Source organism: Euleptes europaea, chromosome 7, assembly GCF_029931775.1.
Source record: "Euleptes europaea isolate rEulEur1 chromosome 7, rEulEur1.hap1, whole genome shotgun sequence".
Taxonomy (NCBI): Eukaryota; Metazoa; Chordata; class Lepidosauria; order Squamata; family Sphaerodactylidae; genus Euleptes; species Euleptes europaea.
The window spans coordinates 49,344,642-49,368,590 of record NC_079318.1 but is presented as its reverse complement, the minus strand read 5'-3'; the positions used below and the strand labels follow the sequence as shown (position 1 = coordinate 49,368,590).

Sequence of the window (23,949 nt, the reverse complement as noted above, 5' to 3'; positions counted from 1 at the left end):
TAATTATAAGCTATTACAATTCTTGTAACTTCAATTAAGCACACTGGCCAAATCCAAAATGACGTGAAACGAGGTTCACTTCGAACAGGTGAGTAAATGTCAGTTTCACTTGTAACAAGTCTTGCCGTTGCACAGGCCCTGTATAGATTATTGTTGTTTAGGTTTCAAGCTGTCAGAGTGGACCAGCCGGTCTCGAAGTGAGCTGGTTCTTCGCATACCGAAAATAGGTGGTAATTCACATCCTGGTATGCCTTGAATGATATGCCAGTGTTTTCTAATGGCCTGTTGGATCAAATGAGAATGTTTGCTGTAGGTTAAGGAGCAAAAGATTGGGTTTCACTTTAGGCTTATTTATGAACAGGGAAGAACGATCTCTCATTCTAGCTCTTATTCAGGGCCACTGTTCATAAATAAACCTAAACAACAATTATCTATACAGGGCCACTTTAAATGGGGCCGATGCTCCGTTTGCCCGCTAAGCTTGCCGGTGAAGGAGTTCAGCTCTACCACCTCGAACTTTAGGTTCAAACTGCGCCACTTTTCAAACTGCTCTACGAGCCGAGCGGTGTACGCCATCACGTGCAAATGTGCAAAACTGTACATTGGTAGCACAATGCGCCAGGTTAAACTGCGCATAAGTGAGCATAGGTCCGCATACGCTTGCGGAACCTCGAAGCCCCCCTCACCAGCCATTTTCTTGAACAAAAACATACTGAAAATGATTTAAGGTTTTTTTGTCCTTTGGGTCTTCAAAGACCATCCTCATAATTCAGTTAATGTACAAAAGATCCTTCTCCAACACGAGATGCGCTTTATCCATCTGTTTAATACCATGGCTCCATATGGATTAAACAACAAAGCAGATTTATCTTGTTTTCTGTAAGATCTCTTTATTGGACATGGTCCCTTTAAGGCGCTACAATATGAGCAGACCTCTATATCACATGACCTGCATGCCAAATATATCTGCAAGACGCTATACTTTGAGTTCAGGCATTAAGATTCGCAGCCCCTTTGTGGGGGAGCATATAAAAAACGGAAAATAAAAATTAGCAAAATCATATATGAATATGGGGAGCTAACGTAGCCCTCTAAGTAACTTGTGTTCCTCCTTAAGAAACCGGGAAGGTAGAGATCCGGGTTTCCTATGACTTTCTTTTGAGGTGAGAATCTTATACATTTTTATAATTTTTATAATTACAATCAAGATGTAAGTTATACATTAGTATTAGCACTATAGGTACCATATATCTTGATTTCTATTTTTAGGCTGATGAAGCTTGTTTGTGAAAACGCCAGAAATATCCGGGAAAGTGTTTCCTTTCTGTTCTTGCTTGTGCCTGTGCAACGACAAGACTTGTTACAAGTGAAACTGACATTTACTCACCTGTTCGAAATGGACCTCGTTTCACGTCGTTTTGGATTTGGCCAGTGTGCTTAATTGAAGTTACAAGAATTGTAATAGCTTATAATTACTTTTGTACATATTTGTATATACCGTATATACCCGTGTATAAGCCGACCCGCGTATAAGCCGAGGTGCCTAATTTCTTCCCAAAAATGGGGAAAAATTAGGCACCCGCGTATAAGCCGAGGGTCGGCTTATAACCCCTCCCCCCCACAGGCTTACCTGGGCTCCCGGCAGCAAGCGGCGCGGGCCTGGCGGCGTCGGCGTCACAACCGGGTGAGGGCCGGGGCAGCCTCCCTGCAGCTGCAGAAGGCCGCCCCAGGCCGCTCTCGGCTGCGAGGAGCGGCGGCGCGGCCAGGCGAGGGCCGAAGCTGCCGCCCCAGGCCGCCCTCGGCCAGGAGAAGCGGCGGTGCGGCCGGGCGAGGGCCGGGGCGGCCGGGCGAGGGCCGAGGCAGCCGCCCCAGGCTGGCCAAGGCCGCTCTCGGCCGCGAGGTGCGGCGGCCCGGCTGGGCGAGGGCCGAGGCCGCCGCCACAGGCCGCCCTCGGCCACGAGAAGCGGCGGCGAGGCCGGGCGAGGGCCGGGGCGGCCGGGCGAGGGCCAAGGCCGCCGCCCAAGGCCGCCCTCGGCCACGAGAAGCGGCGGCGAGGCCGGGCGAGGGCCGGGGCGGCCGGGCGAGGGCCGAGGCCGCCGCCCCAGGCCGGCCCAGGCCGCCCTCAACCACGAGAAGCGGCGGCGAGGCCGGGCGAGGGCCGGGGCGGCCGGGCGAGGGCCGAGGCCGCCGCCCCAGGCCGGCCCAGGCCGCCCTCGGCCACGAGAAGCGGCGGCGAGGCCGGGCGAGGGCCGGGGCAGCCGGGTGAGGGCCGGGGCAGCCTCCCTGCAGCTGCAGGAGGCCGCCCCAGGCCGCTCTTGGCAGAAGGAAGCGGCGTGGGCCCGGCAGCGGCAGTAAGTTCCCTCCTCCCTCCTCCCCCCTACCCTACCCTACCGTATTGACCCGCGTATAAGCCGAGTTCGGCTTTTTCAGCCCTTTTTTGGGGCTGAAAAACTCGGCTTATACGCGAGTATATACGGTAGCTTTTCACACTGTTTGTTCTGATTTTTTGCACTTGTTGTAACGTTTAATATACAATTTTGATATTTCTGACTTTTGAGCTGTCCCTGTTTAGTTCTTACAGCTTTGTATTAACAGTGGCATTGAGTCTTTTTGCATATGTTGAGTCTGGCAAAATGCTTCTGGGTCATGCATGGGTTTCCCTGGTGGAAGGCCTGACAAGGAGAGAATACAAAGGTGAAAGAGGGGGGAGAGTTTGTGTAATTCATTTTTTTTCCAGTGAGTCAGAAACATAGATTTAAAAAAAAACAAACCAGAGCTTTCACACCTCATTTGCCATATTCACCACTGGGCCACTATTCAGCAGAAGAGCGGACTGCAAGGAGGTCAGCAAGAAGCTATTAGCAGAGTCTCCCCCAGAGGTTTCTTTGGTCTTATTGAGTTGGAAGTTAGCATGACAGTACTGCAAATAACTCAGTGGTAGATTTTTTTAAAGGTTTAGCACACATTTCCCTATAGTATTTGTCACTTCAGAAAATTGTTCCTGAAAAGGAAGTCCAAGAAAGCCAGCTTTGACAGAGGCCCTTGTGAGAGGTGCTTATGAAAAACATGGATACAAGAGGAAAAATCTGTCACGCTCACTATGGATTGTGTTTACTAGATGTGTGTGTGTATGTAGTTGTAGATGTCCAACCTATGAATGGAATTCAGAAAGAATGTTGAAAAGAATCCTTCAGTTTTTCAGAAACCAGTTCAAACATTGGACAAATGTAAAATTGACTAACAGGATAATAAATCAAATATGCATTTTTCTGCCATTTAAAAGAAAGACTTATGCTTTGTAAGCGAATGAATGGTGTGTTTAGGTCTAAAAAATGAAAGAATAAGTTATTGGGAATGGCTCTAGAATTGTTGGCAATGGGCAGCCCAATCCTAAAGGCAGCTCTGCCCCTAGGAATGCCCTGGGAACACCTCCCAGGACGCCGGCATGGGGACTTGCACCACTGGAACGCTGCCAGGAGAATGCCAGCTGTGACGACGCAAGTACCCTTATCCTGGCTTAGATGGGCATTTATGCTGCTGCTGAGTCACTCCGCTCCTAAGGAGCTTCACCCCCCTTTTTTAGGATTGCAGCCTTACTTTCTCTATTCCCTCCTATCTATAGAAATGGGAGGGAGGGATCAGAGTAGTGTGAGGAATTTGGATTCTTCATTACTATGGTATGGCTGGAATCAAAGGAACACCCTATAGATAGAGCAGCTCCGTGGAGTTCAGATGAGAACTCTATATACGTTCAGATAAAACTATATAATTTATTATTTCAGTTTAGGCTTTCTAACTGCTGTGTCACTGTGGCACAAATTAAAGATAAGATCCAGCCAAAGTTGAGTCTCATTCGTTTCTATGGGAAAGATTAAAGCAATTGTTCAACCCTCCAATTAAAATCCCCAAAAGTGCTTTGTTTTGGCTGGATCTTGTTCCAAGGGCACCATGCTGCTACTACAGACTATACTATTGCAGATATATCGACTGGGTGAAGCAGCTTTCAAAGTAAATATGAATGAAAGCCATGGCTCAATTTGAATATGTCTGTTGTCTCATTTCCAAAAGTGATAAAACACTTTGTTCAAGTCGTGGACAGCAGAAGGGGAGCCCAGTTTGGGATGATGGTCTAGACATGATGGTTCGAAGGTTTGAGCAAATAACAGTGAGGACAGGAAAGAACTTGGAAGTGAACAGATAGAAAGAAATGAAAGCAAGGATTATGAATGTAGAATATAAGAAGAAAAAGCCTTACTGAGGATCAACAGAGTGAATGCCTGCCTATCCACTTTTTGGAATTCTATGGAATTGTTAGCAAACTTTTCGATAAGGTTAGTCAAGTAAACACATAAACCTGGTCTTCCCAAAATGTTTTTGATGAAGTGCTTCCTGAGGGTTCCTAATTTAGAAGTCTTAGGATAAAATGGTGGGTCATTTAACAAATCAGTAACTGGTTAAAGAACAGGAAACTGAGTATAGGAATAAATCATTTTTGCAATGGAAGAATGTAAATAGTGGATTCTGGAAGGATTTGTATTAGGATTGAGGCTATTATAAATGATTCAGAATCAAGTGGACAAGTTCACAGATGACATCAAATTAGTCAATCTAGTGGAAACCAAAGCAGACTGCAAATATTCCCAATAGGGTATTGCCAAGTTATGCAAATGAACAACAATACTGCAGCTGGGATTCAGTGTAAATAAATGTGAAGTGCTGCAGATTACCACAACAATAATCATAATTCCATATACAGATTTCTGAACTTCCTGCAAGTTTATAGTGGATAGCTGAATGAAAACTAAATAAGAAAAATTCTGGCTAGCAAGTATTAGGAAAGGGATTGAAAATAAACCTGCCAGTATAATAATATATTTATATAAATCTATTGTGGAGACATGTTTGAAATACTGTGTATAGGTCTGGTTAACCCATCTCAAAAAGGATATCCTAAAACAGGATATGGTGTAGATTAAGAAGGTAGATCACATTTCCTAGGAAAGGCTAAATATTTCCTATGTTCGTACTTTACAATTAGCTGTTAATCATCAAGCCCTCCGCACAGCAGTGTGTTTAATTCATTCATTCTCTCTCTCTCTCTCTCTCTCTCTCTCTCTCTCTCTCTCTCTCTCTCTCTCTCTCTCTCTCTCTCTCTCACACACACACACACACACACACACACACACACACACACACACACACAGCTAAATAAAAGCCTTACTTAGCTTTTGACACTAAGAGTTGGGATTTTCCTGTGGGGCATGCAAATGAAAAATGCATTAGAACTAATTGGGGAGCACTCTATCCTTTCGTTCTCAAGAGGTTAATACATTATGAGGAGCTGGACTCAGAAACTGGGAACCATAATTCAGCAGCAGAGAAAACAATATAAACATTTACTAATATTTTATCTGTGCTTCCAACCAATTCTAATATTTCTTTTTCTCATTTCTAATATTCACAAATTCTTAGTAATTAAGAAGACATGACAAACAAAATGTAAATAATGCATCAGTGCTAATGTGGCTTAGGTAGGCCTGGATCACTTCTCCTTGAAACAAATTGTGCATCTTTTCATTTTGTGTGTGTTGATTGGATGACTGTTGGTATCTGTAGCTGCTCGGGTCCCCTGAGGTACAGCCTGTGCAGGAGGCTTCTGTGTGCATTTGTACTGTCATACCAAGAAACTCATGGAAGCAGGTCTCCATGTGTGCATTCTCTGTTGCATGAGCGCAAAAAAAGTGCTGGGCTTATGCTTCCAGGTGCTATATCCAGCACTTGAAGTACATTGGGCTTCCTGTAAATAGGTATGAAATAGAGTAAGCAACATTGAACAGATGAATTTGTGCTGTTGGCTCAGTTATATATTTACATCTTTATATCCCACTCTGTTTGCTGGTCAGTGACTGTATTAATAAATTATTGTTGTTGTTGTTGTTGTTATCCCACTCTGAGGCACCCTGGTAGGATTGCCGGGCAGGGCCTGGCAATTGGTGAGGGGACTGACCGGTTGCAGGGACCCTTGCCAGCAACGTTATGATGTTGCCAGCAACACTCTGACATCACCCCCGTGCTCCCAACCATGTCATCAGTGTATCCCCAGGGGATGATGGGGATGCTCTGTTGTTTGGACAAAACTCTAGAATTTTACCGATTTGCCAGAGCTTCCCCTGGCAATGTGCAGACGTCACTTCTGGGCATATTGGAATTGAAATCAGTGCACAGGGGTGTTGCTGTCATTCCCGTACATTTTTTCCCATGATGGCCAGCAGGGCAGTGGTGGGGAAGCGCCCGCTGATGGCGAGGGATCTCCTCACCTGCACCCTGGGTTAGGAACTTTGCCCCTAAGGGGAATCCCATCCTTCTCCAGCCTCCAAAATCACAAACTAGACACAGGTAGTAGATGAGGTTCTTTTAATAGATTAAGATAGCTATCCTAAGAAGATCTACTCAGAATCCTGCTCAGGATTATTCAGTGGGGTTTACTTTCAGGAGAATGGACTTAGGGTTGCCTAAGAATTTAGCTGAGTTCACAGGCCTGGTGGACAAACTAAGAGCAAGGAAGCCAACTTTCATTAACCGTGCCTGACAATTTGATCCTTACCTCAACCCCACTCTCCAAATCCTCTCTTGTTTGGAGGGGGGATATGTACAAGGGTTTTGTTGCAGTGTCTGGATCCTTCATCCTTATTTCTGGATTAGACTCTGAGATAGCTACCATTAGAGTATGTCTCTGCTGAAGCAACCTGTGGTCCTCTGTTCCCCTTTCCAGGAATGCCTTTGTCATTGCCCCTGAAAGAGTTCAGGGTGAAGTTTCCAGGCATCCTACCAGTGCCAGTGAACAGACTTCCCTTACTATAAAAAGCAGAAGCTCCACCTGCCTCTGATTTTAACCACTTCTTCTTTGCTACACCTGCTTACTGTTTCTCTCACCCTACTTCTAAGTAGCCACTTACTCCCATTAGGCCTTTACTGACTAGGCTAATGATTTCAAGAAGTGAGCTTCTTAGTGAAGCTAAGACCTAACTCTGCATTACATTTTTCCTGGGTTCCTCCTTGCATCGGGTTGACAGATGTGGTCAGGTTGGGGTGTGATATTGTGTGACACCAGCCTGTCCTGTTCAGCCTGAGGCAGCTTACAAAACATGACCTAAAGGACAGTACACACATGTTAAAAAAATAATACAAAGAGTTACAGTGTAGAACCCTAGGGTGCAAATTAACCACAGACCAATACACATTTTTGCCCATAAGAGAAAACTCAGTTCAGTCTCCTAAATTAGGATATGCACCCATCAGGAGAAAGCCTGTTGGTCTTGCAAGCCGTATAATAAGTCATCAGTTTTAGCTCTGGACTTACTCCTGAAGACCGTTCCACAACAGAGGGACTGTCATTAAAAAAGCCTGGGACAAACTGAGGTAGATCAATGCCACCCCAGGGATGTTCCATCGCAGATAATAGGAGTGTATCAAGAATCAAATAACATAGAAAGTATTCCCTGAGAGGAGAGAGTTTGAAAACCACTAAACCACTTGAATACATGAAACTGCCTTATACTGGCACATACTGTTGGACATTCAAGGTCAGTATTGTCTTCTCAACCTGGCAGCGGCTGCGGTAGACATCTTTCACATCAGTTACTACCTAATCCTTTTAACTGGCATTGCTGGGGATGGAACCAGGGACCAAGCCAATGCTTTACCACTAAACCACAGCCCCTCCCCATTTTAAATATACCACCTCCCCTTAAGACCCTGATGAATGTGAGATGTATGTGGTACGTGCAATATATTTTATCTTTGTCTATTACTGTTGTTTCAAAGTTTTTAGTTTTTATTTTAATAATTTTATGAACTGGTGTGTTGGATCCAGGGGAAGAGTTCAGTATGGAACAGATCCTGATCTTCCCCTTCCCCAAGCAGTCTGCCTCCCCCCCCCCCCAAAAAAAAAGTGTTCTCTTGATTATTGGGAGAGGCTCACAAGTAAACAAACAATACATTGGGTAAAATCACCTTCCTCTCCCTCCTCCACGCAAGCTGTGAGCAGAAGGGAAAGGATGATTTTACCCAATTCCTCCTCATTGCTGCAGCCCCCGATCCTGCGGCACATTTGCTCGCAGTTCTCTCTCAACCCTCCAAGAACAGTTTGGTAACAAATGGCAGACTGCTTGGGGAAGGGAGAAGAACCCACTCCACAAATTCCTTCTGTGAATTATTCTACTGGATCGAACCTACCATCTAAAAGTGTAGCTAGTTTGAAATGATAAACTATTGTCATGTGCTCAGATTGCAGGTGTTTATAACTCACCATATCTGAAAGCACCTGATCCAATGGAATTACAGTTAAGGAAAGCTAAACCGCTGAGCCATAAAGCACAACCAAGAGAGAAGGGTGTTGCAGACCCCTACCGGCTACCTTGTACAGATTCTTTCACTCAAACCGTTCCACTACTTCCTCCTATTGGATGGCAAAAACCTCAGGTAATGTGCATAAATTGTTCTTAGGCAGTCATTTTGTGAAATAGTCACAACCCACTACACTTAAGCCTGCTGATTTCAATGTTCTTAATTATTATTCTAGGACAAATATTCATAAGACAGTTTGAAAGCCTGTTGTTTTTTATTTTTTTTAATGGGAAATATGATCTACCGTATATACTCGCGTATAAGCCGAGTTTTTCAGCCAAAAAAAAGGGCTGTGAGAAAGCTGTGAGAAAGACTCAGAAAGATTTACCACAGACGCAGATCAAGCCTTTCAGATTTATTGGCAAAATAGACGTCTTATTCCAATATTGGTCACATTGGCACACGGATATTCTTGAAGCTTGAGGAAAGCCCTGAAATGGGGATTTTACCGGAAGCCCATTGCGGTTGAAAAGTGTTCCGTGCTTGTTGTCATCATTACCTTTGTGGATTGTTAATTTATTTATGCCTGGAATACCCTTGTACATACACTTATTAGTTTGGATTCTGTATTCTGCTGCACATTTACTTGTTCTTGCTCAGTTGTCAACATCTGTGGATGTGCTCTTGTGAAGTTTCAGAATACAATTGTTAGCATATGCTGTTCTTGTGCTTTATTGAGTTTCACACAAGTACTTAGTTTTGATTCCTTAACCTCCAGGTACTAGCTGGAGATCTCCTGCTAGTACAGCCGATCCCCAGCTGATAGAGATCAGTTCACCTGAAGAAATTGGCCGCTTTGGCAATTGGACTCTATGACATTGAAGTCCCTCCCCAAACCCCACCCTCCTCAGGCTTCGCCCCCCAAAACCTCCCGCCTGTGGCAAAGCGGGACCTGGCAACCGTAAGTCAGGATCTATGGAGGGCGGGGGTGCGTAAGGGGAGAAATGAACTGGAGCGAGCAGTGGGAGGGGGGGAGCCAAAGCTAAGGTGATGGGGAAGGGTATCTGTAAAGAGCAGGATGCTGGGGAGTGGAACTGAGATGGAGGTGGGAAGCTTGAGCCAGCAGGGGGCATAAGCCAGAACTTTAACCAGTGGGATTTTTCCTCCCTAGCAAGCGTTTATGGTTTTCCTTCTTGTACATTTATAAAGCCACACAGAATGCATCTTTATGATGCTTACACTGTATACGGATTGTATGCGCATTTTAAAATAAATGTTTCTGAAACTACTTCAGGCTGCAAACCCGAACTCATTAAAATCTGGTCCTCTTGCTTGGTGGGCAATTAAAATCAGACTGCTCCTCAGAGGAAGTGTGTAGTATCCAGATTGCAATCTTCTGCCCCAGAGCACAGTTTCTTTACCTAGTGGGTTGATCTGATAACTTTCTCTCATTTATACTCTTTTGCACCTTTTTTTAAAAGTTTAAGCACAGACAAAGAACTTTACCCAAGGAAACCTTTCAGAACATAGCAGAAGACTTCTGTTTATTTCCTGTGCCTTGAAGAGGGGAATTTACTGTATAATACTTTAATCCTTTCAGTGCCTGGGATGTACACCGTGGAGTAAATTTTCAAAGTACTGTGCGTGGATTTAACTGTGCGACTCTTATTGATATTAATGGGAGTCACACGGCTAAATCCCTGGACAACACAATTTAGAGGTATATGTCTGGGAAAGGACATTGGTCTGAGCTGATGAAACAGCTGGAAATGAAAATCCATCCGAATGTACTGTTCTGAAAGTGGTCTGGTGGTGTGACAATGAGGGATTTTATAATTAGTGACCATCCGTGTGGCTTAGTTCTCAGTGCGAGCAATCTTTGACATTAAACTTCTGTACTTTACACGATATGCCCCATGTGAGTGTTTAGATATCCTCCCCAAAGTGCTTGGGTCTCAAGGAGAGTGTAAAAATGTGTATTCATATCCAGAGAGAATAAACATTTAGTTATCACATCGTTCCTTCTCAGGCAAATTGCAAGAAAGAGTAGAGTTTGTGACAGAATCTGGGTTCCTCCCCCAATAGACTGTTGTACCCAGTGTGTAAGACTTCCGATCTGACCAAGTTCTTACTTCCCTCTCCTTTCCTTTAGTGTGATTAGGGAATTATTTTATATTTATTATCTAAGGTGTCTAATTATCTATTAAAATACAGAACTCTCTGTATCATATTACAGAGCCTTAATGAAAACCAGAGTTCTCTTTTCTGGTAATCACTAAAGCACGTAAATGCACACTTGGGGATAAAAAAATAATAAATTTCCTGATTTCTGCACTGGGCAGACACTTTGGAACTTTACTAAACACTTGGGTGCACATTTCCAGTCCTCTTTGACTTACAGGATCCTCAAATCACAGGTGCATCTGTGGTACTTTTTACTCTGTGGGTTTGGGGAAACCTCTTTCTTTACTCCTTGGTAGGGTTGCCAGGTGTCCCCCCTCCCCGGACACCAGCAGAGAATGGAGGGGTAGGGTTGCCAGCTCCAGGTAGGGAAAAATGTAAATAGATTCAGACACTAATGCTCTTGCTTCAGTGCAACGTTATGTGCTGTGCTGTTGCTTTGATTTAGCATATTCCCACATTATTGCCTGTTTCATTTTCCAAGGTATTGCAGTCAGATACAATTTCAGGAGGTGAGTGCTCTCAACATAGGATACGCTAAGTGCAATCATGGTGATATCAAAAGATCCTCTTGTATTGGTATAATGCTGCCACACCACAAAATATGAAGGCCAACACTGAAACACGAGTACTCAGAATCAAGGCTTATTTCTTAAGACAGACCACTGGATAGCACCTAAGAGTTAGATGCTGATGAGGTTGCTCCAGGATAAGTGATGATGCAGTATTTTCACAGGGATATGCAGGACTGAGCTGACTATTTGAGTGAGGGAGGAAAGCAAAGCTGGAATGTATGCTTTGCTTTTATTGCAAAAGTTTATGTTCATTGCTGTTAAAACTACTAAAAATCAACTAAAAATATTTGAAAGAGATTACTACAGCAGTACTCATAGCATTGCACTCACAATGGTTCCCAGCTCTCAGGGTTAATGCATCTTGGCAGCCTGGAGGAGTTAATGCAGTCTTGGCAGCCTGAAGGGTCTTGGCTTAGGTATCAAGTGCATGCTTTGCATGTAGAAGGTCCCAGTTTCAACCCATGTTAAAGGATCTCAAATGGCACACATTGGGAAAGAATGGTCAGTGCCTGAGATGCTGGAGAACTGCACTACCAGTCAGAGTAGACACTAATGAGCTAGATGGACCTATGATCTGACTTGATATAAAGCAGCCTCATATATTCAGTTCCAAGAGCCATTTTTTTAGTCTTATAGTTTTGGGCAGCCTCTAGGGTGAAAATGTCAAGCTGGATGAGCATATTAGAAGCAAATGAATGTATGATATGCCACATCCTGTACTGCCCAGCCTACCAGGTAAGATATTCTTCCCAAGCCTTGGTATCTATGCCCCCACCTGCAGAGGTGAAGGGGATGGCAAACAGAGTCAGGGCTTTTTCACTAATGGCACCTTGCCTTTAGCCCTGACCTGGATGGCCCAGGGTAGCTTGATCCCATCAGATCTCAGAAGTTAAGCAGCGTCAGCCCTGGTTAGTACTTGGATGGGAGGCCACCAAAAAAGACTAGGGGTCACTATGCAGAGGAAGACAATGGCAAACAATCTCTGTTAGTCTCTCACCTTGAAAGCCCTACTGGGTTTCCTCAAGTTGGCTATGACGTGACAGCACTTTACACAATCACACCTTGCCTTCTTCCTCAGGTTGCTGAATGTTGTTTTATGCTGTTTTTATGCCCCTGGCTTGTTTTTCATTGTGTGATAATTGAAATTGTTAATTCTTATGTTGTTTTTATGATTTTATAGCATAGTTGTTGTTTTTTACTTTGTGCACAGCCTTGAGCAGGTTTCTGAAGAGGCAGCATATAAATATTTTAAAGAAGTGCAAATAATGGGTGACAAATTCATGGCCCCTGTATTCTCTGTTTTAAAATAACAACGTTAAGAACTCCCCCTCCAAATGTTAGGATCCATTACCAGGCCACACAAAAATACCAGAATATCCTGTCCTTGTTATGGTGTTTAAGTGTAATTTTGAAAAAGTTGCTTTTAAAGCAGACTTTTTGAACAATCATCTATCTATATCACTGTATCTAATTTTGAAGTCTGGGCCTCGGTGCAGATAAGGAAAGTTCTGATTTATTTTGGGTCTGTGGAGGTGTCTTATCCATTGATACTGAAGGGAAAGCACTTGCAGGTGGAGAAGCTGCTTGGTGTACGTTGGACTCCGGTATTAACAGGTATCGTCGAGTCGCTATGGAATCTTCTGTAAAGTGTGCTTGAATTTAGCCATGAAAATAACACACATTAGCGACGCATGCAAGATGTTTGGAATTAAGGCAGGATTTCGTAAATGCCATGGGGCAGTTCCTGGAGAATGGGTCCTTCTCAGAGGAGGAACTCTACCAGGAGAATTCAGCCCCAATGGAGCTGCCTCTGACCTCGCAGCCTGAAGTTGGGCCTGACTCAGCACAGCCTTGCGAGGAGGCTGACAGCCCTGCAGCTGGTGACTCTCCAGAGCAGGCACAAGACTTGCAGTCAGAAGTCATGGCAGAACCAACCCCGTCCTGTTCTGAGCCTGGACCCAGTGGCCCAGCTGTGAGCCCTCAAGGTACTAAGGCAGCAAAGGCTGACAGGTGGAGGCAGCAGCAGAGACAGGTACTGGTGAGTCCTCGCAGGAGGAGGACTGACAGAGATGCCAGATGCCAGAAAAGCCTCAGCTGAACAGCCCAGGGTCCAGGAAGCAACACAGTGCATACCTGAGCAGCCTGCTGCTTCCCACGCCTGAACAACTCTCTGTGCCTTTAGACCTTGGACTGGCTATTTGGACCTCTGACTCTCCGTGACCCTCGACCTTGGACCGGCTACCTGGACTACGAACTGTAACTCTGATTTGGCAAGTACCAGACTCTGATTTCTGGCTTTGACAAATGGACTTGTTCTTTGGACTCTGCTTTACCCTCTCCCTGCTGTTGCCAACCGCCTGGAGCAGTATCTCAGAGACACTGCAAGTGGAAACCTGAGCATTGGCAGCTAGCCAGCAGAATAAAAGAAAAAAAATGTCCTTTTTGTGTTTTCCATTATGTGCATGCATCCTGTGTTATGCTTTAAGAATTATAATCAACTAGGTATGGTTCATTATTTTTCTCATTCTGTGTTCTTAATTGCAAATTTCCTTTCTCAAATACAAGATAATATAAGCAAATAACAATGACTGTTTTGAGCCACTTACTTGGTCGCACTCATTATTCTGAGAAAGATAATATACTTTTTATTTCTTTTATGCTCTTTTAAAGGGCCCTGTAGTGGTTCCCAGTAAAATAAATTTATTTTTCCCATAATTGTCTAGTAAGGAATTAATGTGGAGAAAAATGTTCACAAAGCATAATAACCACTATAATTATTTGCTTCTTTAAGTTCTTTCCTAGAGTCCTGAGAATTGGGGTGGTACGCCTTTAAACAGTAAAGTTCCAGTAAAAAAAAATCCATTATCAACTTTCAAATATAGCAATCCTCCTGTCCAGCTGTGAAAAGTACTAGATGATACTTATTTGCCATTTGTGTTATTTACGGTCCATGACTTTTATGGTAACTGGTTCCTATTATTGGTTTCTATTAATGTAAAACATAAGTGAACATAAATGAGGCGTGAATCATTTCTTTTTATTAGCCCTGCAGTCTTCACTGAGTTCTTGCCGTAACTCCAGCTGTGACTTGTTAGTGATAACCTATTTAAAGATAGAGATCCTTCAGAATAAGAGGCATGATTAGGATATTTGCCCCCACCCCTTTCTTTTAAAATGTTTTACTACTTTACTACTTGAACAACAATAGTAAAAGGAAACTAGCCGGTAATTAGCTTCTCAGCAAAAATCAGAACACCTGTAAATTGTCCTGAATTACACTGCAAGTGATACTCCCGGCGAATTCATACTGATTACTACCTAAAAGCAAGAGGTGATAAGTCACTTGTCCAATGCTGGATGGTGTCGACTCTGGCCATATATTTCTAGGTCCTAGTTCTACAGCCAGCAGATTAGATGATAAACCTGTCTTTAGACTGCACCATTTTAATTGGCATTCATGTAATGTAATGTTCCCTCATTAATAATAAATAAATAAATAAATCCTAGATGTAGCATGTCAGGAAAAATGCTAGGCTAAAAAAACATTCTCCTTGAAAACATCCTAGTGTTGTTTTTTTAATGTGGCAGAACATCAAGTTATTCAATCGCCACCTGTATTTTAAAATATTATAGTAAAGGGATAGGCAAATTCCTCCCAGGCTCTATACACAAGGAGACTGACAATTTATGAACAACATTGAAGACCGCTCATGAAAAAATGTTATCAAATTCTCCAGTCATTCATTCTTCAGTCCTCCTCATGAGCCTCTAACTGCCTCTGTACTCCCAACTGAATTAACATGTTACTTACCCTGATAACCACATTTCCCTGGCCGCACTTTGGCTAAGATACTGACAAAACATCACCCAAATTGTTAGGGAAAAGAGGATGAAAGCAGGCCCGGGGTGGGGGGGTGGATTTCTTCCTGCTCTTCCACTTACCTTTCAGTTGGCTGGCTGGACAGCTGCCCCCACCACCACTCTGTCCAAGACTTGAACCAAAATGAGATTTAAGCTGAAAATGTATCTTAAGCATGTGTGGGATCTTGATTTGCATTCTATCTTCTGCAAGGACTTCTCAGGGAAATGATACTGGGTTTGTTAAATGTCTGACCATTGGGATGCATATTCATGCAAAATCCCTGTTCTTTATGATACATACATCTAATCAAAACAAAGTGCTTACTTAATCCTTGATTACCGTATTTTTCGCTCCATAAGACGCACTTTTTTCCTCCTCAAAAGTGAGGGGAAATGTCTGTGCGTCTTATGGAGCAAATGTGCGCACAGAGCCGGCTGGGCGCGCTGGAATGATGCGAGCCGGCTCTATGCGCCCTGTTCCAGGGTGCCCAGCCGGCTCTGTGCGCCCCGCCCGCCTGCCAGCTGGCCGTCGGGGCGGGGAAAGCCGGCTCATGCTGGAATGATGCGAGCCGGCTCTGTGTGCCCTGCCCGCCTCCCAGCTGGCAGGCGGGGCGCACAGAGCCGGCTCGCGTCGTTCCAGAACGAGCCGACTTTCCCCGCCCAGACGGCCAGCTGGCAGACAGTCGGGGCACACAGAGCCGGCTCGCATCGTTCCAGCACGACGCGCACGCGTCCAGACGGCTCTGTGAGGCTCCGCCCGCCTCCCAGCTAGCCGTCGGGGCGGGGAACGCTGGCTCTCGCCGTCCCGACGTGCACGCGCCCAGCCGGCATTCTCTCCATAAGACAAGTTTTTAGAGGAGGAAAACAAGATTTTTTTTCTTGTTTTCCTCCTCTAAAAACTAGGTGCTTCTTATGGAGCGGTGCATCCTATGGAGCGAAAAATACGGTAATTACTTACAGTGTTAGTTTTGTAAGCCAGCATTCCTCAAACTGGGGCCCCTCTGTCAGGGTATTCCAAGGGATCCACAAATTCTCTGTAAGGACTGAGGGGAGAATTTTCTGTGCCCATCTAGCTCCTGCAGAAATGGGGCCCTGTCAGTTTTCTAGGAATGGGCGCAGGGAGCAATCTCTTCACATGGAAAAAGCTGGCATCAACTTCTGGCTTTTTGGAAGAGTGGGAGCTCACAGAGCTGTTGCTTCCTGAAGCCTCCTAGCATCTATAAACAATAGTAGCCAACGGTGGCTTTTGAATACCAGATGTTCAGGTTTTGTGTAACACTAGTCTTTTGATTTCTGTCAGCAGTTCTGAACTTCCATCTAGACCTGTTCCTACCCTTGTTCAACTTGCCTCTGTCTAGACGTTATTACTCAATAAAGAATGGACCACCAGGGTCATCTAGTCCAACCTACTCAGTAAGGAAGTTACTTGCTACCCTTCCCAATCAGTGAGGGAGACTGATTAAAACTGGGTCAGTGTTTGAGCTGTGACGCTATAGAATCAGATGCCCTCTGAGTTAGGATTACCAATCTCCAGATGTGGCCAGGAGTTCTCCCAGAATTACAGTTTATTTCCAGAATACAGAGATCAGCTTCCTTAGAGGAAACTGTGGGCTCACCGTCCCCAGGCACCATCCCAAATTTGCAGAAATTTCCCACGCTGGAGTTAGTAACCCTACAAGTTCTAACCTTGAGGATCAGGTAGAGATAATCCTACCATTTCCTTAAACTTGCTATTATTTTTATGGTATAGCTCATACGGTTTACCTGCATTGTTCTGAGGATGTGAAGGGACATAGACTATGCAAAGGGCTCTCCAGTGCGTGGCCGATATCAGCAATGAAGTAGGGAAGGGCTTGGGAATGGGGGAAAAAATTAAATCAGAATGGAGGGCCTTGGACTGCTAAAGTTTTAGAAATGTCATGGTAAGCTGTTTCAAGCTTACAGAGAAATGAGAGAACTTTCTAAAATAGAATAAAATTAGTCCCAGTACTATGAAGAGATCCGTGGCAAATTTATCCGGCCTTGGACTAACAGGCTCTCAGATAACTCGGAGTCAGAGAGGGCAAGGAAGCTGCTGTCAGATGAAAATCCAAAGGTTTCTGTTGACACTGCTAAATTTTGTGCCGCTGCGTCCAAAATTTGGCGCAAATTGTTGGGGATGACCTGTCTTATTATCTATGTACACAGTAGTGTCCTCTTAGGATTTTATGTAGTCACCAGTGTATTTTATACTTGGAATTTCTGGTTTTAATACTGATGGGATTTTAGACAACTGTTGACTGTTCTTTTTTTTGTATATGTCTGGCTATGTGCCACATTAATAAATGACTGACTGAATAAAATTAGTCATTTAGTCTAGCCCCACGTCTGTGTAGTGTCCATCATCAATAATAGGCCATGAATTAAAAACAAAACTATGTTGGGCAGCTGCAGCATAACACATAATTTTATCCTGTACCTGTCAGGGTCCCTTTCGCGATACCGCTGAGGTATTACAGCAGCGCCTGAAGCCTTTTGAGCCAAGCATGCGGGTAACAGCCTCTAACGCTTCACTAGAGGAAGCCAGGGAAAAGGTGAAACAAGAGGAATGGAGAAACCGTGTGCACGACGAAGAGTAAGTTCTTTCATTTTCCTGGTATTTTCATTATACTGTGCTGCTGCTTCTGAATTTCTTTCACTGCTCATAAAAATAAAAGAAGCCATTGATTCTGATAACAGCAACCCTGATTTAATTGATATGTGCTTTGGGCTGTAATTATGTAATCACACTACTTCAGTTGTTTAAGGGTAGCAGCTTCAGGTGACGAGCCATTGATCTTGGTGAACTGAATCATGGCCAAGAAAGAGCTCCTCTGCTGCACATAGCCCCCTATGGCACCTAACAGATTTCAACACTCCCTTCCTCTGCTGTAACATTTGGTCACTTGGGTAGTATTTGCTTTTGCCTGAAAAATAGTTAAGAATTTCCCAGCCCATGAAGATGACATTTGATACACGTCATGTGGCTGGGGAGACCTTCAGGTGATGGTGGGAGGCCAGCAACAACTGGCCCCACAGCATGCCCTTTCTCCCCAGCCACGTGATGTGTATCAAATTTCATCTTTATGGGCTGGGAAATTCTTAACTATTTCTCAGGCAAAATACATAGACAGGCTTTTTGGTCCTCTGATCCAGATGTCACTCGACCAGACTGAAGCACAGAGTCCAGGTAAAGTTTCAGTGTCCAAGAGCAGGTATTCTGGCTATTCGTGGCCCAACCCTGACAAAAGGGCAGGTGCCTAGAAGGGTCTGACCAAAGGTATAAACCAGAATGAATGATCTTCCTTTATGCCAGGCTGGTAGCAGCTGGCTGGGCTTTGGTGTGTTGCCAAGACACATGACCATGTACTTCTGCAGCTGGTATGTGCTCTAAGTCCAGCAACTCCGCCCCACCTTCCAGGTTTCCTTGTGCTAATGAGATGGAATGTGAGGACAGAACTCCCTCCTGGTCCCTGGCCTTGAAGCTCCTAGGCCCCATGATCTCACCTGCACCTGCTTCTGACTCCATCCTATTCCTAATCTCTCTTGAAACTGCAAGTCAATAAATTCTCAGAGAGAAGCCTTCTATAATTGTACAAGATCCAAAAACCTGAACCAAAGTTTTGAAAAGCCAAGAAATGGCTAGAAAAAATACCAGTTTCCTGACACTGCTGAGAAGAGAGAAACGTCTGAAATATCCACAGCCGTCAGCTCCTTCTTCTGACAGATCACAGAATCCGACCCCTTGTTTGCAGCCTAATGAATGATAAAGGAATATTTCTGTTATTAATCTCCCTAAAAACCAGCAATGAAAGATCCAGAGGTAGATGACCTTCCCACATATGTTACATGTTTCTGAGCATGCCTTGAAGCCCCCAAAGTTTTTGACACTGTCACCTTTGACAGCTCAAATTGTGCATTGGGCGCCTGAATCTACCAGTGTTGCTTTGGGAAGAGAAGTAGAAATGGAAAACGAGGGCCTGGATTTGAAGCACCTACCTTCCCAAACAGTTGATCAGCATTGACAAAATGCTGATTACACCCCCCCCCCCAATCTATGCTGCACAATCTATGCTCCCAATCTGCGCTGCACATTGCAGCATTAAGTGCATGTATATATACAACATCAGAGTACAGAATGTTCAGATCCAGTCCTGGGAATCCTTTTGCCCACACTATTCCTATGACAGCAGAGGAAGCATATGTGGATGCCTGCTAATGGCTGAAATTGACAGCCACCTTCTTTTTCTTCTCTCCCCCCCCCCCCCCCGCTATGCTGGACATGTGCTGCCTTCACTGCACTGGGTATTTGAGGAACAGCGGGCCGTTGTGAAAATGAACACCGAATGTTATGTATTACAAATCAAATGCATCTAAAACTTTTTTTCAAGTTAGGTCTGGTTTTCCGCATGCTTTGCAACTTTAGCCATTTGCATATTTTCTGGACTATTATTGTATTATGATAAACAGGGATTATCATATATTTTCAGATAATGTTTTCTTAACAATTCAACTTCTGTTTGTAACTCTTCCATTTATTTTAATTACTAGCACAGTGTGCAACATTTATTAATCAGCAGAGCCTTTTTAAGTTAAAATACTAAATTAGCTAACCCCATTAACACAGAATACTCCAAACAGGCAGTAATAGGAGAGGTAGTTACTGTGCAAATCGTATTATACATGCGGGTGCTCTAGGGCACAGTTAAGCATGATTACCCTCTTTTGATCCAGTATTCCTCTGCCTCTTCTAGCTAATTTCCAGTGGAAATTTACAAAGTGGTGCCTTCATTTTTCCAGCTTAATTTTTCTAATGAAGTTCTGGTACTTTATAACACTGGGGATGTAGATAATAATTCTGTATATAATTAAGAAGTTCTAGAATTTCTCTGCAAAGAAAAAGTCTCTGTTGCTTTTGCTTTATAGCAGAACTAGGCTAGCATTTGTCTGATGCTTTTACTTCAGCAGCAGAGTGGGATTAAAACCAGAACAGCGCCATGATTCTTAGTTTTATATCAGAAAATGCAATGTATACAGTATAAAAACTAGTAACTACCATATATTCAATCTGTTACTGAATAAACTCTCTAAAGAGCAGTTTCACAATGAAAGACAAAATGTTAGGTATGTGAAATATTGTCGAAGGCTTTCATGGTCAGAGTTCATTGGTTCTTGTAGGTTATCCGGGCTGTGTGACCATGGTCTTGGTATTTTATTTCCTGACGTTTTGCCAGCAGCTGTGGCAGGCATCTTCAGAGGAGTAACACTGAAGGACAGTGTCTCTCAGTGTCAAGTGTGTAGGAAGAGTAATATATAGTCAGAAAGGGGTTGGGTTTGAGCTGAGTCATTGTCCTGCAAAAAGTATCAAAGGAAATGTGCTAATCATTGTCCTGTAAGTATCAAGATAATGTGCTAATGAGGGTGTGGTATGTTAATATGGAACCATTGTACCCTGAAATGATCTGTTAACATGTGGAATCCAAAGCTAATCCTCATGGCTACAGTCCACAATAGAATCCACAGTGCTACAGTATCCCTCTGAAAAAAATTGTGGAACTTATCCCAGTACCTCCTAGCAGAGGCATGTACAACTTGTGATTCACAAATTCAAGTAGAATCCGACAGGGGCGGGGGGGGGGATAGATCCCGTTAATGGGTATAGGAACTCAGGCTGATTTGGGACCACACTGGCATAGGTCATAGTGAATATAATACCAGAAAGAAAGTAGAGCCTGTAAAGCAGAAAACACCAAATGTAAACATTTCCTGCTCAGGTTAGCAAGTGTCTTTCTGCTCTGGAGGCTGTAACTGTTTTGTTTTGGGCATGGCACTCTCCATTTTAGTCCCTCATCTTTTATGAAGGAAGTCTTGAATTCTGGACCTATGTAAAATACAGCTCTGGTACTTGGTTTGATCCCAAGCTTCAAATATAGTACCAATGCCATTTTGTTCTGACAATCCAGTGTTCAAACCATAGCGTATCAACCAAGGTAGTATCCATCTCGTTATGTACTTTAATATGAATCACAGAATTTGATTAGATTAGATGGTGAAACCCCTCCTTTTCTTTAAATATTTGCAATATATGTTTCCGCCCTGGGCTATTTGCCATGTCTTTTTGATAATAAAAACAGAAGACCATCCTAGGATATAATACAAGCTGAGTTTTTCCAAATAATGTTCTTTAAGGGTCCTCAGTTGTTTCTATAACAAAATAAACCATAAACATCGTCTCTGATGTTTAATATTGAATTTGCTATTACAAAGAATTTTTAAGCACCTTGTTCTGTGTATTATGCCTACCCTAAATTCCAGGCATCCATGGGCAAATTCCTAGGCTCCTGGCCTTGTCATTTCAGTCATCGTCCAATCCCCTGAGAGAGCCAATTTTCTTTCATGTCTGAACAAAAGAAAAATGTACTATTAAAATGCAATTCAGAAGTGATAAAAACTGTAAGTGGAGCAGCCGGCTTTCAGCACCTCCTATGTATACTCAGGGACATTGGGGCCACATTAATTTTTTGTGTGTGTGATGTCCATCCCATGTGCAAATTAGCCCTGGAAGTGCTATAATCTGTCTTATATGAGAGCCACCTGTCCCAGGAGTATATACATGCTTCTGTAGCTTTGTATAATTTAAAGCTCTGCTACTTCTGTGCTTTTGTTTTGTTAATTTTCAAGAGCCCTTGGTTTGGAATGCTTTATGGGCAATTTGACTGGCCAGATGCTAATAAAGACCAATTTGTTTCTCCGCAAGGAAGGTTTATTGATGTAATTTACTGTTGATAAAATATAAAGCTCTTCCAATAAAGGATTTTAAAATACAATTTAGCAAGTTGATAAAATAAGAAGGCAAGGTTTTTGTTTTTTTCAGGTGCCTTCTCAAAAGTTGTCCACGGCAGTTAAAACCTTAACATTGTTTGCTCTTCACAAAACTGTCCCCTCTTTCTTTTGTCAGGGTTATTTAGTTTGTTTTATAATTGTATAGAATAATAGGAGAATAACGTTTTAATCTTTCTTTATGGCATGCATCTGATGAAGATAACATTTCTATCTGCACGTATAGACATTTATTACTTTAACAACCAAGTCATTTAGGGTATGATTCCATACTGTACTTCTTCATAAGTGCATTTATTTTCAGGAAAGGTGTAGGCATCTGTAATTGCCTTTTGACATTCACAGCAGTATTATGGCATCATGTTTGGTATCTCATCCAGTGTGCAAGCAGCTGCCTTTCACCTGAACTTCTCTTGCTCACCTAGTTAATGTCAGTCCTAGCAACTATATGCCTGGAATCTACTGCAACATTTATTACTTGACTTTGGAAAGATGCAGTTGAACCTATGGAGTTTGCCTCACTTGTCTAGGTCCTATGCTCTTACTCCATGTGCTCTTCTATTTGTCCATTGCAGAGGCAGTCCTCCTCTGTGGAGCAGTCCTCCTCTGGCACTAGACACTTCCGCTTGTGCAACAACATTTTTTTCAAGGAGCACCGGAGAGTATAGCACAAGACGAATGTGCTCTGCAATGGGAGACCTCTTCCACAATGGACAGGGTTGCCAACCTCCAGGTACTAGCTGGAGATCTCCTGCTATTACAGCTGATCTCCAGCTGATAGAGATCAGTTCCCCTGGAGAAAATGGCTTCTTTGGCAATTGGACTCTATGGCATTGAAGTCCCTCCCCTCCCAGAACCCTGTCCTCCTCAGGCTCCGCCCCAAAAACCTCTTGCCAGTGGCGAAGAGGAACCTGGAAACCCTAACAATGGATTAAGAGAAACGTACGTGGAACAAAGGTGTAGGACAGGGGTGTCAAACATAAGGCCCGCAGGCTGCATCTGGCCCCTTGAGAGCTCTTATCTGGCCTGCAGGCCAGTCGAGGCAGCCACTCTCCCCCCCCTACTCTGAATCTGGGCTGGCGAGGCCTGTCCTGGCCCGATCAAGTGATATTTATGTCATATCCAGCCCTCGTAACTGTTGAGTTTGACACCCCCGGTGTAGGATCTAGGTCTTAGTCTGGTTGTCAGACTCCCCTCCTTCCTAACTAGTGTTTTAATTGTTGTCCTTGTGTTTTATTAAGGTATTTAACTGATTTTTGATGCACTTTTACAATATTTTGTTTTAAATTGTTAGCTGCCTTGGTGGCCCTGGTTACGTAGAAAGGCAAGATATAATAAACAAACACAGAATAGGGAAGACCAGGAAATGATAGGTTTGGCACCAGTCCTCATCAAGGTAAAGCAGCTGAAATCATAACGTTGGTAGCAGTACCCATCAAGGTCAATGGCGGCATGGTGTATTGGTCAGACTTTCAGACCAGGATCTGGGAGACCCAGGTTCAAACTTCACTCTGCCGTGGACGTTCTCCAGGTTACCTTGGGCCAATCACACATTCTCAAGCTAGTCTACCTCATAGGCTTGTTATGATAAAATGGAGGAGAGGAGAATGATGTAAGCCTCTTTGGGTCCCCAATGGAGAAAAGCAGTGCATAAATGAAGTAATTTTTTTTAAAAAAAAATCTTTGAATTGCCTATTAAGTCATGGTCAAGACCTGCCATGGTCCCTAATCTTCCCTCACAGTGCTTGAGAGTGGGGAGTGTAAGGAAGAAGCCATTGAGCAATCCAGCCATGAGAGTTTTCATCTCCCAGGGAATCACAGCTGGGATAGTTTTGAGAACAGGTGGAACTAATAAGGAGGCAGGAAGCCAAGGTCTGTGGTTAAGTGAAAAAGGGAGGTTGCTCCAGAGGGAGGGGTCTTGGTTCGGGATTTTTGTTCTACAGTGACTAATAGTTAGAAGGAATAAGACCAGCTCTTCATTGTAAATAGCATAGCTTTCTAGTTGCTTTGAGTTTATTTTCCTTTTTACCGTATATACCCGTGTATAAGCCGACCCGCATATAAGCCGAGGTGCCTAATTTCTCCCCCAAAATGGGGAAAAATTAGACACCCGCGTATAAGCCGAGGG

General features: G+C 43.7%; 1 protein-coding gene across 1 annotated transcript in view; it reads left to right on the top strand.

Annotated features, from left to right (window-relative positions):
- Window positions 1-23,949, top strand: part of SPATA17 (spermatogenesis associated 17) — a 114,056-nt gene that overhangs the window by 59,933 nt on the left and 30,174 nt on the right. Inside the window, exons 7-8 of the mRNA XM_056852798.1 lie at window positions 8,287-8,481; window positions 17,429-17,577. Coding sequence (XP_056708776.1) covers window positions 8,287-8,481; window positions 17,429-17,577 — 344 coding nt within the window. The remainder of the gene's footprint in view (window positions 1-8,286; window positions 8,482-17,428; window positions 17,578-23,949) is intronic.